The 15,529-nt window shown below is 37.7% G+C and overlaps 1 protein-coding gene across 1 annotated transcript; it reads right to left on the bottom strand.

The window, feature by feature from the left end:
- Window positions 1-1,559: 1,559 nt before the first annotated feature.
- Window positions 1,560-1,754, bottom strand: LOC106558390 (cytochrome c oxidase subunit 8A, mitochondrial-like). Its single transcript, XM_038586530.1, has one exon. The coding sequence runs from the start codon at window positions 1,752-1,754 to the stop codon at window positions 1,560-1,562; it is 195 nt and encodes a 64-aa protein (XP_038442458.1).
- Between the last annotated feature and the right edge of the window lie 13,775 nt (window positions 1,755-15,529).

The raw sequence follows: 15,529 nt of genomic DNA, 5'->3' as shown, positions 1-15,529 counted from the left end.
AACCTTCTGAGAAGATCCATCCCTTCATACATTCTGATGCCTTTCCATCAGATTACACCGTCCCTTAGCTTGGAAAAGGTAGAATTAGGTCCCCTGAAATTTTCACTGTTTCTCAGTACTTTAAGGAATACCCCACTTGCAGTTGCTCTTTAAGGCTTCTTTTCTCTTTTCCAAATTATTCATCTATTTCTAAAATCAAAGGTATGACCTTACTTCTGAGATTTCATTTGAGTTCACCTCTTCCTTTCCTCAAATGATCCCAAGGGTCTCCTTCCCAAAACTGGTAAACAACACAGCATCATAGTCTAGTTGTTCTGAAGTCTTATTTTCCCCATCCCCCCCCCAAACCCCTGTTGTGTTTTCTTGCTTCTGTTTCTTTTTTAAATTTTTCAAATTTTTTTGTATATTATTTTATTGGAGTTCGATTTGTCAACATATAGTATAACACCCAGTGCTCATCCCGTCAAGTGCCCCCCTCACTGCCCGTCACCCAGTCACCCCATCCCCTCTTCCACCACCCCTTGTTCGTTTCCCAGAGTTAGGAGTCTCTCATGGTCTGTCACCCTCACTGATATTTCCCACTCATTTTCTCTCCTTTATTCCCTTTCACTATTTTTTATATTCCCCAAATGAATGAGACCATACAATATTTGTCCTTCTCCGATTGACTTACTTCACTCAGCATAATACCCTCCAGTTCCATCCACGTAGAAGCAAATGGTGGGTATTTGTCATTTCCAATGGCTGGGTAATATTCCATTGTATATATATCCCATATCTTCTTTATCCATTCATCTTTTGATGGACACCAAGGCTCCCTCCACAGTTTGGCTATTGTGGACATTGCTGCTATAAACATTGGGGCGCAGGTGTCCTGGCGTTTCACTGCATCTGTATCTTTGGGGTAAATCCCTAGCAATGTTCTTAGCTGTTTTTCTCCTACCTACCATTCCTCCGAGTTTAGGTTCCCTGGGATATGCATAATAAAGTGAAGAGGACAGCTAGGTGCAAGGCAGAATATTGATATCATTTTTTAGTGTGGTAACAGCTAAATTTCTGTAAATGTGTGTTTATGTATGCATTTATGAAGGGTAATATTTGGCTCTTAAATTTTGATGTTTTCCTAAATAAGTGAATGCGAGAAGAGGAACCATTAAATGACAAATATATCTTGTTTTTCAATAAAATACATTATAGCTTCACCACTATTTTAGTGAGGCTGTCAGTCTAACAGAAATGCTATTTTTATGGAAACTCATACAAATTTCATTCCTGATAAGAAATAAGAAGGGAAAGATGCTGAATAGGGTCTACTTGTTTATTTTTTCAGATTTAAATAGATTTTATTATTACGTGGAGGACCTACCAAGCAGGGCCTTGTAAACCAATATATGTAGTTCCAGGATGTCACCATGGAGAAATCAAGAGGTTATGATTGCAGAAGAGATCATTGTAATTGAAGGACATGATCTAGGGAAGGCCAGCCAAGAATGCAGCAAACATGATCAAGATAGGCCAAGGGTGCTCAGGTCACAGGGCAAGAGACAGGACAGCCCCCTTCACTCCCACTTCTTGTAGCTCTCCAAATGTGACAGGACCCAGACCAATGGCAAGAGAAAACATAGGAAGCAGGAGGTGAGCCCAATGGTCCTGAGCTGCTCCCATGGCCAGTGGAATGGATCTAGGCACGGTACCAGGAGCCTCCAGGCTAGGCCTGTCAGGCCCCTCAGCAACAATGCTGTCAGTACAGACATGAGCACACAGAATGAGTTCAGACAGTGGCCACAGGAACTCAAGTTTGGGAACCATTTCTTTATTAAAGAGTTCTTACTCTGTGCCAGCCACTGGGACTAGAGCCAAGGATACATTCAAATATGAATAAGCCATGTCCCCTGCTTTCAAAGATACAGCACTATAAGCACTCTAGAAATACTTTTATTTTTTAAATTTTAAAAAATTCTATTTCTTTATTTGAGAGTGGGGGAGGAGCAGAGGGAGAGAGAATCCTGAAGCAGACTCGCCACTGATAATCAAATCTTAAAAAAAATAAATAAAATGCTAGAAGAGTTGATTGAAGGAAACAATTTCTCATGATGTGATCATTAGATAATGCTACAAGGAGAAGTAAGACTTGGATTGGACTTTATATTAAAATGTGTACTTTTCATGTAAAAGCATAGAAATAGGAAGGTGCAAAGTTTGGCTGAAGTAGAAAGCACATATATGTGAAAAGTGAGTGTGATAAGTAAAAAAGGCAGAAAGAGCATAAGCTGGAAACTCAGAACCCCAAAGCCTGTCTTTTTTTAAAGATTTTTATTTATTTGTTCATGAGAGACCCAGAAAGAGAGGCAGAGACAGAGGGAGAAGCAGGCTCCTTGCAGGGAGCCAAATGCAGAACTCGATCTCTGGGCCAGGGATCACGCCCTGAGCTGAAGGCAAACACTCAATTGCTGAGCCTCCCAGGCATCCTCCAAGCCCTGTCTTATTCATGGGGTTGGTCATTGGAGAGGCTCTAAAGCTCCCAGAGTCATGACCATAAAACTTTGTCCAGCTCAGATAGGTGACAGAAACTGTAGTCTTTGGCATGAGCTAAGTGAGTAGAATATATAAGGGTGAGAAGAGGGTAAGGAAGAAGAGTATTTGCATAGAAGAGGGAACCTGATCTAGGGCTAGTTAATAAATGCATTAGAGCCTAGGGTCCTGAAAACTAGAATGAGGGCAGAGGGCTAGAGGCAAAAGAAACATGAATTTTCTCACTACCACACAGAAATGCAGGCAGGAAAGAAGAAAGTGTAAGGGGAAATAGGAAAACCACTGTTCCATCTTTGCTAGAATGTGCTACATGACCCTGGGAAGGCCATTGCTCCTGTGTTGGCTTCAGTTTCCCCATCTGTGAAAGGAAAAAGTTTATTCAGTAATCATTAAAATACCTTCCAGTTTTGACCTTGTATGTTGGGTAGTTGGAGACGAGAGTTGTGATGAAGGCTGAGCCTGTCTACAATGGGAGTATAGAAGTGGAACAGAGCAGCCTAGAAAGCCCTGGTGCCTGCCTGAAATACATGTAGTAGAGGACAAAGCCTTCCACTCTATTATCATATAAAGCTAATGTATGAAGAATCTTTCCTGAAACTGAAGAGAGAGGTAAGTCCAGAACACTGCTGCCTGTGTGGCTCAATGGTCAGGGAACACCACAGAGAGGCCCAGAAATGAAAGTGTCTGTGCACTTAAGTCAAACATCAAGTTAACAGTCTAGCTTTGGTCCTTTCTGTGATCCAATCAATCCCTCCACTGGTTATAGCAAGTCAGTGAAGAGTTATCTGACTTCAATATGATTCCCAGAACCAGGTGGACGTGGTATACCATCCTGTATCACAAGGTCAGTCCTGCATCTGGGAAGAATAGGCAACCACATATACAACACCTATATTTGGAATTCCACCTCAATCAGATTTTGCCAAAATGCAAACATTTGGGGGATGCCTGCCTGGCTCAGTAGAGTATGTGACTCTTGATCTCAGAGGCATGAGTTTGAGCCCCATGTTGAGTGTAGAGCTTAATTTACATAAAAAAGTTACAAAATGCAAAATGTTATCTGAGAGTGGTAGACAAACTTATTAACTCACAATTAGTCATCAAAATCTTAGCTCTTTTCAAATTATCTGAGTTAACTGGAGAAAGGGTGGATACAATTTAATAGAGGAGTTGGGACTGAAGAAATAACTGAAAGGTTCTGGAACATGGGACATTGGATGGGTTGAACAGTATGCTAGAGCACAAAATGGCATGAGGGAAGGGAAGATTTCCCCCCTAAAAAAGGGAAGGAAGAATTTCTCTCTCTCTCTCTCTCTTTTTAAAGATTTAACTTATTTATTCATGACAGACACACAGAAGAGGCAGAGACATAGGCAGAGGAAGAAGCAGATTACCTGTGGGAGCCTTATGTGGGACTCGATCCCAGGACCCTGTGATCAGGACCTTAGCCAAAGGCAGATGCTGAACCACTGAGTCACCCAGGTACCAGGAAGGAAGAATTTATTTCTTTTTTGTATAACATTATAGCTAATTTTGTAGACTGTCTTCCCAGCTGATCTGTAACTTGAGGTTCTAGTATGTTCATGGCTTTTTCCACCAAGTGTCTGATCTGTTATCTCAGACTGCTGCTACTGAATTAGGAGATAAGCTCCTAAGATCCAGTCATGAATGCCTTCTGTGGACAAAGGATCTTGTACTTTTGCAGGCAGGCTTAGAAATGGCTATTTCCCTTCCTAGGGGGTGCTTATTACCTTCTCCTCTCTGTCAGATTTTAACTTCCTGAGCTCTCCTCATTAATCTATGATCTGAATAAGGATATTAAGTGTAGGACTAGGCAGGAGAGGATGACCACAAGAAAAGTTAGCAACTCCCTACTTGGTCTGTTCCAATCAGTCCATATTTAAAAAATATATATCTTTTCACTTATTTTTTTAAATTCCAGTATAATTAATACATAGTGTTATATCAGTTTCAAGTGTACAATATAGTGATTCAACAATTCCATACATTATTCAGTGTTAATCATAAGTATACCTTCAATCCCCTTCACCTATTTCATCCATCCTCTCACCCACTTCTCTGGCAACCACTAGTTTGTTCATTATATTTAAGAGTCTGTTTTTTTGTTTGTCTTTTTTCTTTGTCTGTTTGTTTTATTTCTTCAATTCCACATGTGAACAAAATCATATGGCACTTGTCTTTCTCTGACCAACTTATTTCACTTAGCATTATACCCTCTAGATCCATCCATGTTGATGCAAATGACAAGATTTCATTCTTTTTCGTGGCTAAGTAATATTCCTGTGTGTGTGTGTGTGTGTGTGTGTGTTTGACATATCTTATTTTCCCATCCATCTATCAATGGACACTTGAGTTGCTTCCTTAAATTGGCTATTGTAAATAATACTGCAATAAATATAGGGGTGCATATATCTTTTCAAATTAGTGTTTTTGTTTTCTTTGGGTAAATATCCAGTAATGGAATTCTGGATCATATGGTTAATTCCATTTTTAGTTTTTTGAGAATCCTCCATACTGTTTTCCATAATGGCTGCACCAATTTGCATTCCTACAACAGTACATGAGGGTTCCTTTTTCTCCACATCCTTCCAACACTTGTTGTTTCTTTTATTTTTGATTTTAGTTGTTCTGACAGGTGTGAGGTCATATTGCATTGTGGTTTTGATTTGCATGTCACTGATGATGAGTGATGTTGAGCATCTTTTCATGTGTCTGTTGGCCATCTGTATGTCTTCTTTGCAGAGATGTCTGTTCATGTCTTCTTTCCATTTTTAATTGGATTATTTGGGTTCTTTTTGATTTTGAGTTGCCATAAGTTCTTTGTATATTTTGAATATTGACCCATTATTGGATATAATCCGTCCATCTTAACTGTCAGAAATTCACCCTAAGTGCTGAAATCTGTTGATAAAAAATACTTTTCTATACCTTTCCAACACCTTCAGAATAAAGTCCATCACCAATTTCTAATAAAGTTTTTCAGAAAATGAGGAATAGAGAGGAAATTTCTCAACTTGATAGAAAGCATTTAAAAATACCAATAGATAACATTATACTTAATGGTGAAAGATTGAATATTTCCCCCTAAGAATGGGAGAAAGGAAACGATGTTTGCTCTTATCACTCTGATATATTACTGGAAGTTCAAGCCACTGCAGTAAGGACAGAAAAATAAATAAAAGGCATTCTAATTTAAAAGAAAGAAATAAAACTGTCTCTTTTTCCAGAAGACATGATTGTTTATGTGAGAATTCAGAGGGATCTACAAAAAGTCTCATAGAATGAATGAGTTCAGCAATGCATCAGGCTACACAATCAACATACAAATATCAACTGAATTTCTGACAGTTGATATTCTGACAGTAATTACGTAGAAACTAAATTTAAAATGCTATAGCATTTATAAACACCGCAAAGAAAATAAATAATACTTAGGTATAAACTTAATTAAACACATATAGGATTTGTATGCTGAATATTAAGTATTGATGAAACAAAGCAAAGAAGACATAAATAATTGGAAAGACTAACCATGTACATGAATTGGAAAATTCAACACAGTAACTATGTCAAGCTTCCCTAACTGATCTATGAGTTTAATAACATTGCTATCAACATCACAGCTCATTTTATAGACACAGAAAGACTTCTAAAATTTATATGGGAAGAGTGAAGCAAATCACACGTTTCACAGAGGACTAGAATATCTGAAACAATCTGAGAAAAAATAGATTACAAATAATTATTCTATCTGATACAGGCCTACTACCTATCTAGTGTAATCAGAACAACATGGTATTGGAAGAGATATAGCCACATAGATAAGTGGAAGAGAATAGAGAACCCAGAAATAGACACACACAAATATGTACAATTGGTTTTTGTTGAATTTGGAAAAGCAATTCAATGGGGTGAGGATAATCTTTTTAAAAACTTTTTAAATTTTTATTTTTAAAATATTTTATTCATTTATTTGAGAGAGTGTGAGAACACAAGCAGAGGGAGGGGCAGAGGGAGAGGGAGAAGCAGACTCATCTGCTGAGCAAGGAGCCTGACTTGGGGCTTGATCCCAGGACCTGGAGGTCATGACCTGAGCCAAAGCCAGACACTCAACCATCTGAGCCACCTTGGTGTCCCTAAAAATTTTTTTTAAAGGTTTACTTATTTGAGAGAGAGAGAGAGAGTGAGAGAGAGAGAGAGAGAGAGAGAGAGAAAGTGCACACATGCATGAGTCGGAGGGGCAGAGGGAGAGGGGGAGAGAATTTCAATCAGACTCCAAGTTGAGCATGAATCCCGAAGCAGGATCTCATGACCCTGAGATCAAGACTTGAGCCAGAACCAAGAGTCATCTGACTGTACCACCTAGTTGCCCCAAGGAAAACCTTTTAAATACATGATGGTGGAACAATTGGACATAAATTGGACATAAATAAGCAAAATGAACCTTTGCTTGAGTCTCATATCTTTTAACATTTAACTCAAAATGAATCACAAAATTAAGTGCAAAATGCAGAACTATATGATTTTCAGAAAAATATAGAGGAAAATCCTTGGATCTTAGGGCAAAGAATTCATATATTTGACACCAAAATGTGATAAGACATTTCACTGTGGTGCCTATACAGATGGCAAATAAGTCTATGTGAAGATGTTTAACATTATTAGCCAATTGTGAGATACAAGTTAAACTACAATAAAATATCATTATACATCTACTAACATGCTTAAAATGAAAACTAGTGACTACAGTAGATGCTTGTGAAAGGCCAGGGAAATTGGATCACTTATATATTGCAGCTGGAATGTAAAATAGTAAATCACTCTGGAAAACACTTTGGCAGCTTATAGACTAAACATGCACTATCATATGACCTAGCAAATCCATTCTTGGGCATTTATCCCAGAGAAATAAAAACTTGTGGTTACATAAAAACCCTGTAAATGAATGTTCATAACATCCTTATTCATAATAGCCAAAAATTGAAAACAATTCAGATGTATTTCTGCAGGTGAATGGTTAAACAAATTGTGACACATCCATAACATGAAACACTATTAAGCGATAAGAATGAACTATTGATACATATGACAACTTGGGTGGATTTCCATTGAATTATGCTGAGCAAAAGACCCAATCCCCAAAAGTTACACTGTATGATTCCATTTATATAACATTCTTAAAATGCCAAAATTATAGAAATGGAGAATAGATTAGTGATTGCCAGGGCTCAGGATGTGTGTGGAGAGGGTAGGACAAGAAAATGGCTGTGGATAGAAAAGGACAACAGGAGCCATTCTTCAAGGGACAGAAATGTTTTGTATTTTGGCTATGTCGGCATCATTTTCTGGTTATAATATTTTATCAAGCTTTGCAAGATTTTACCATTGGGTGAAACTGAGTAAATGACACATGGTGTCTCTGTATTAGGTCTTACAACTGCATGTCAGTCAATCTATAATAATCTCAAAAAATTTTGACATGAGAAACTCATTTAACTCTTTGAAAAAGATTTTATTTATTTATTTATTTGAGAGAGAGAAAACGTGAGCAGGTGGTGAGGGGCAGAGGGAGAGGGAGAGAGAGAATTCCAAGAGAGAGACTCCACCCTGAATGCAGAGCCTAAACTGGGCATTGATTTCACAACCCTGATGGAGATCACTACCTGAGCCAAAACCAAGAGCCAGATGTTTAACCAACTGAGTCATCCAGGCACCCCAAACTCATTTAACTCTTATTTCCACTCAATTCTGAGCAGAAGAGCTACTTTTGCAACAATTATGTGTTTAATGAATGATACTAAAGAGCAGTAAAAAGGTGGGGCAGGAAGTAAGTTGCCAAGGAAAGGTGCATAAGGTTTGAATAATGTGTAGCTGTTTTTAAGGCTTGCAAATGGTTTTAGTTTTGCTTATTTTGAAAATGGAGGGATGCCTGGGTGGCTCAGTTGGTTAAGACTCCAACTCTTGGTTTCAGCTCAAGTCATGATCTCATGAGTCCTGAGATGGAGTCCCAAGTCAGGCTCTGTGCTCAGCGAGGAGTCTGCTTGAAGATTCTCTCCCTCTGCCCCTCCCCTCCGTAAATAATAAATAAATAAATAAATAAATAAATAAATAAATATAAATAAATAAATAAATCTTTTTAAAAAAGAAAATGAAAAAGGATTTATGCATGGGAGAGTATGAGTTTGTCATGTTTCCAGGGAATGTATGCTTAAAGCCACTTGACTAATTAGAAAACATGCTTTTGGAGTACAAGAAGATTTAAGTGAAGCTACATTGGAAATGTTCTTTAGGTTTGCCTACTAGGTCTAGACCTGAACTATCATTCAGAGACTTAGAGTATCCTGTGATTAGTAGGCCAATGCTAGAAATATGTTTAACCAAAGACAGGATTTGAAATGGATGGGGAACTGAAATCTGGAGTCCCAGGAGATAGGAGAGTGGAGTCTCAGTCCACTATAGTGACATAATCACAATGCTATATATTAGATCCTCAGAACATATTCATCTTATAATTGAAAGTTTGTACCCTTAGACTGGTATCTCCCCATTTCCCCTACTCTAGCCCTTGGTGACTGCCACTGTACTCAAAGAATTTGACTTTCTCGTGTTTTACATATAAGTGGCATCATACAGTATTTGTCTTTCTCTGTCTGACTTATTCCACATACCACAATGCCCTGCAGGTTCATCCATGTTATTGAAAATGGTAGGATTTCCTTCTTTTTTATGGCTAAATAATGTGTATGCACATGTAAATGTTATGTGTGTTCACAGATATATACATATACAATCACATTTTTTAGATTCATTCATCTGTCGATGGACACTTAGGTTGTTTCTATATCTTGGCTATTGTGTAATCATGCTGCAGGGAATGTGGGAGTGCAGATATCTCTTTGAGAAACAGATTTTATTTCCTTTGTATATATACCCAGATTGCAGGATTGTATGGTAATTCTATTTTTAGTTTTTAATGGACTCTCCATACTGTTTTCCATATGGCTGTACCAATTTACGTTCCCACCAACAGTTGGCAAGAGTTCCCTTTTTTTCTGGGTGTTGAGTTGTATTAGTTTTTTATATATTTTGGGTACTAACCCCTTATCAGATATGTTATTTGCAAATACCTTCTCCCATTCGATAGATTGCCTTTAAGTTTGATTGATTGATTCCTTCATTGTGCAGAAACTTTTTATTTTGATGTAGTCCCAAGAGTTTATTTTTGCTTTTATTTCCCTTGCCTCAAGAGACATATATATATATAAATGTTGCTATGGCCAATGCCAAAGAGGTTACTGCCTGTGCTGTCCTCTAGGATTTTTTAAAAAGATTTTATTTATTTATTTAACAGAGTGAGTGAGAGACAGAGTACCGGAGCAGGGGCAGAGGGAGAGGGAGAAGCAGGCTCCCTTGCTGAGCAGGGAGCCCAACTTGGGGCTTGATTCCAGGACCTCAAGATCATGACCTGAGCTGAAGGCAGACACTTAACCACCTGAGCCACCCAGGCGCCCCTCTAGGATTTTTAAAAAATGTATTCTTTTTTATTTTTTAAATGTTAAAATTATTATTATTATTATTATTTTAGAGAAAGAGCACATGCATAAATGGAGAGAGCAGAGGGAGAGAGAATCTTAAGCAGGCTCCATGCCCAGCACAGAGCTCGATGCAGGGCTTGATCTCACTACCCTGAGATCACGACCTGAGCTGAAATCAAGAGCCAAACACTTGACTGAGCCACCCAAGCACTCTTCATCTAGAATCTTTATGGTTTCAGGTCTCACATTTAGGTCTTTTTTTCACATTTAGGTCTTAATCCATTGTGAATTTATTTTAAAAAATTTTTAAAGATTTTTATTTATTTATTCATGAGAGACACAGACAGAGAGAAGCAGAGACACAGGCAGAGGGAGAAGCAGGCCCCAGGCAGGGAGTCTGATGTGGGACTTGATCCTGGGATCCCGGGATCACACCCTGAGCTGAGGGCAGACGCTCAACTGCTGAGCCACCCAGGTGTCCAGCGAATTTATTTTTGTGTATGGGTAAGAAAGTAGTCCAGTTTCATTCCTTTGCATGTAACTGTCCAGTTTTCCCAATACCATTTGTTGAAGATGAAAGCCATTTTTTGAAGATCTATTTATTTTTTGAGAGAGTGAGAGATATATAGAGACAGAGATAGAAAAAGAGTATGACCGGGGGAGAGAGGCAGAAGGAGAGAGAGAATTCTCAAGCAGACTCCTCGCTGAGCCTGGACCCCAATGTTGGGCTTGATCCCAGGACCCTGAGATCATGATCTGAGTTGGAATCAAGTCAGTTGCTTAAATAACTGAGCCACCCAGGCACCCCAATGAAAGCCATTTTTGAAGCAACTTTATGTAACACTTGTTTTGTTACTTTGAGTTGACATACAGAGCTTACAATACTAAATCTCAAAAGGCCAGGGGGTTAAGCTAGGATGATTGTGTCATATGTTACAAACTGTAGAAGTATGAGAAAATCAGAAATTAATTTTGGTTTGGGCTTCCTAGGAAGTATTCTTAGACAAGTTAAGATAGAATTAGGTTTTAAAAAGTTGGAGTTGGCAGCTCTGAATTTAAGATCTTATTTTGTCTCTTTTTCCTTCCTGACTTTAAGAATCCACAATAGGGCCTCATGTGGCAGTTTGGTATGGTTGGCACCCACGGGATAGGATAGATTTTTGGAGACAATGTGAAGTAGTGCTTCTATCATGGACTCTGGCATTAAGACAGATCAGGTTCAAATGTCAATCCCTTCTATTTCTAGTTTGCGTGATCCTGAGCAGATCACCTCATATCTTTGAGATTGATTTCTGCATCTGTATGATGAAGACTACTCATAATGCCTCTTGTAAACATCAAGTCAAATAATATATTTAAAGCTTTTACATGGAATATATGTTCAATGGTAGTTATCATTGCAGAGAAGGGAAGCTAACACAATGAAACAACTTGAAATAATTCTGATGCTGCTGGTTTGCTGGACCTATCCCTTTTTGAGAACCACTGATCTAGCCTATTGGCCTATTAGACTGATAGATACCATCATCAACAACAAAAAACTATGTGAAACAGTCGAATATACTAATTTGAATAGAATTAATCTGAGAGGTGATAAGAGAGAAACAGTATGCTTGGCAACTATGGCCATTCTTCTTTTACTACTGATAGTGTACGCTACTCAAAATTGAGACCAGGTCAGTTTCTGGTGGATTATTTTATTCAAGGTTATACTTATTTGTTGAATTCTTTTTAAAGAGGTGAGCTGCAGTCTCGTCCTATCCCATCCTTTCTGGAGAGGTAAACTTTGATGTGCTATCAAATCACCTGGGGCTACACATCAACAATTAAAACATCAACAATTCATTATTTCTCATGATTCTGTGAGTTGGGTGGGCTCAACTGGGCAGTTATGATTAATATGGTATTGTCTGGAGTCATTCATGCAGCTTCTTCTAACCAGGTGTTTGACTATGGCTGGAAAACCCAAGATAGTTTTGGTCACTTGTTTGGTGCCTTAGCTGGGGTAGCTGGAATGGCTGGAAGCTGCTGGGCTTCTATTAGGGAAATCAAACTATTTAAATATAGGCCAGGGCCCCAATATGTCCATGACCTCCCCCATTTTTGGCCAACATTTTCTTTTTAAAATTGTTATAAAATACACATACTGTAAACCTTACCATTTGAACCATTTTAAAGTGTACAATTCAGTGACATTTAGTACCTTTGAATGCTGTGCAACCAAGTCCAATATCTAGTTCCAGAACATTTTCATGACCTTAAACAAAAAACTCTTCCATTGAGCAATTCCCCATTCCCCTCACTCCCTCCAGGCCCTGGCAACCATGAATCGCCTTTCTGGCTCTGGACTTGCATTATCCAGATATTTCATATAAATAGAATGTTGCTATATGTGATCTTTTTGTGTGTGGCTTCTTTGAATTAGCATAATGTTTTTGAAGTTCATGTACCTTGTAGCATATCTCAGCACTTTATTCCTTTTATTGTTCAATAATATTTCATTGTATGGCTATACCACATTTTGTTACCCATTCATCAGTTGATGGACATTTGGATTGTTTCCATCTTTTGGCTACTGTGCATAATATTCTTAATTTCCTTTTCAAATTATTCATTGCTAATGTAGAGAAAGACAGTTGTCTTTGGTATCCTGTGATTTGGTATCCTGTACCATTGCTGAATTCATTTATTAGCACTAATAATATTTTTGATTGCTTTAAGATTATATATATATATATATATATATATCATCTAGTCATCTATGAATAGAAATTGTTTTACTTCTACTTTTCCAATTTGGATGTCTTGTATATTTTTTTCTTGCCCAATTGCTTGTTTTAGGTCTTCTTCAGGACAATGTTGAAAGCAGTGGTGAAAATGGGCATTCTTGTCTTGTTCTTGGTCATAGGGGAAAAGCTTTCAGAATTCCACCATTGAGTGTGATATTAGCTGTGGGTTTTTAATTTTTTAAAAAATGCCCTTCAACAGGTTTAGGAAGTTCTCTTCTATTTATAGCTTGTGACTGTTTTTGTGTCAATAAAATGTTGGATTTTATCAAATGTTTTTTTTCTATATAAATTAAGATGATGATATTCAGATGTTGAAATACTCTTAAATTCCTGGATAAATTCCAATTTGTCATGGTGTATAAATGTTTTATATGGTGCTGGATTTGATTTGTTACTATTTTGCTGAGAATTTCTGCATCTGTGTACATAAACAGTATTGGTTTGTAGCTTTCTTTTTTGTGATGCTTTCATCTGGCTTTGGTGTCATAGAATGAGTTAGGAGGTGTTTCCTATTCTTTTGTTTTTTGGAGTAGTTTGAGAATGGTTGATGTTGATTTTTTCTCAAACTTTTGTTAGATTACCCAGTGAAGCCCTTTGGTCCTGTAGTTTTCTTTGTTGGGAGATTTTTCATTACTGATTCAATCTCCTCACTTGGTATAAGTTTGTTTAGATTTACTATTTCTTCTTGAGGCAAATTTGGTAGTTTGTGTGTTTCTTGGAATTTGTCCATTTTATCTAGGTTATCTAAATTTTTGGCCTTCAATTGATCATAAGAATCACTTATTACTATGGGATCATAGTGATCAGCTGTTATTATGTGATAATTGTAATTATTTATTACAACCTTACAAAAATAAAAAAAAGGTAAGATCCCATATAGAGGATCTTGAGCTAGTTAGAAGATCCTTACAGGGCACGGGATCCGACTTTTCTATATGATGATTCTTCTCGTAGCATACCCACTAATTCCGTCATTGGCTTTCCTACCTTCAGAGATTAGCATCTCACCAGTTTTGGGGGTAGTTTGTTCCATCTCTGGACAACTCAGAGTATTCAGACATCCTTATTTATATAAAGCTATACACAACACAGCTCATCATTTTTCTCCCATTGTAGACGGTCCTTATGAATTGTAAAGAACCCTTCCACAAGTATTCTCATGTCCATAATATGTCCTAGTTCCTTTAACTGCTTTTCATTAATGATGGCTTTCAGGGCCCCCACCAGTCTGTTAATTTGACTCTGAACGCTTTATGAAAGTCCTTTTTCAGTGGCACTGCTTTGAAGCCAAGAACAAACTTCCACTCAGGAGAACTGTTCAAATAAGAGGGGTTTGCGTATTTTTCTTTCATTCTTTTTTTCTGTTACTGAACTTGTATGAACGTTTCCCCCTTCAACTCAGACCTTAGTTCAGATTAGTTGAAGACTTTGACTCCTTTTCTTCTGGCTGGCTGTTCTTTGTTAATTTCATGCTGCCATCTGCTGGCTAAGTCAGGTAGTTCTTGCCTTTTTTTTTTTTTTTTAAACTAGTTGAGGAGAGGAATTCTAGGTTAACAAAATGACAAGCCTAAAAGTAGAATAATTGGAATCTTTCAGAAACAGGTCTTGATTCCTTCCTCCTATGTAATTCCTGGTGTACTCCATGCATTTGGGAGCCCAAAGTAGAAGGTGTGGACACAGCGAGGGTATAGCCACAGAAAAAAGCCAAGTAGTAGTAAAGGCAAAGGGAAGAGCATGAAGTAAAGGACTGTGGTCTGAGGGTGGGGGTGGGGGAGGAATAATTAAAGCCCAAAGGTGATAAGTGGTAGGAGCGAGCAGGGCTTCTCTAAGGCATACAGGATCTTAGGCAAAAATTTGGAGGAATCCTTTCAATGTAACTAATTAAAATGTATTATAAAATTCATGGGTCCATGTGAGGTGTAGTAATTTAGCAAAGAAGATTTAGAATAATGTGTAGAAAGAGGTAGTTGCAGATTTGTTTATTAAACAGTTCATGTGAAAATTCTTAATAATGGCCATGTACCACCTCTTCTTTTTCAGGTCCCAAAACCATTTTTTCAAGTTCCTTTTTTTGTCAAATGCACCATACCTGGCTAATTTTATACTTCCCATTATAAGAAAAGGTAGCAACACTGTTATAACTTCCAATGCAATGACTCTTTGGAACCGATTTGTATCAAAAGAATAAAGATTTCTTGCCTCCACAGTTCTTTGTGTTGGCTGTGGATCTGAATAGCCCAGAGCCTGGAAATGTCCTGTGTCTGATGTCATTGACAGTCATTGAGAATCAGCATGTCGTCACCATTTTGGTGGCCACATTTCACCCAATCCCATGAAAGAAATTACTATGAGACCCAATAGAAGTAAACTGCTAGGTTGGCTGCTCTCCAGGAACTAGAACCTGGCTGCAGAACTCCAGGACAACCAATTTATAGTCTTTCTTTTACCTTTTAAGGTGTTTTTGTGAAACAAAACATTTTAATTTCAAAAAGTCAAATTTATCAATCTTTTGTAGCTGATGATCTGAATCTTGTTTTTAAGAAAAGTTTCTTTAACCCAAGATCTAAAAAGTATAGAACATTACCAAAATTGTAGAATATTCTATTGGACAGAGCTATATTAGGCAGGCCTCGTTACCCTAATGATTGGTAG

The sequence above is a fragment of the Canis lupus genome, chromosome X (assembly GCF_011100685.1).
Source record: "Canis lupus familiaris isolate Mischka breed German Shepherd chromosome X, alternate assembly UU_Cfam_GSD_1.0, whole genome shotgun sequence".
Lineage (NCBI taxonomy): Eukaryota > Metazoa > Chordata > Mammalia > Carnivora > Canidae > Canis > Canis lupus.
The sequence above is the reverse complement of the archived record's forward strand: the minus strand, read 5'-3'. Positions and strand labels throughout refer to the sequence as shown.

Coding starts and splice junctions, on each gene's coding strand:
- LOC106558390 (XM_038586530.1), bottom strand. CDS start 1,754: ATGTCTGTACTGACAGCATTGTTGCTGAGGGGCCTGACAGGCCTAGCC.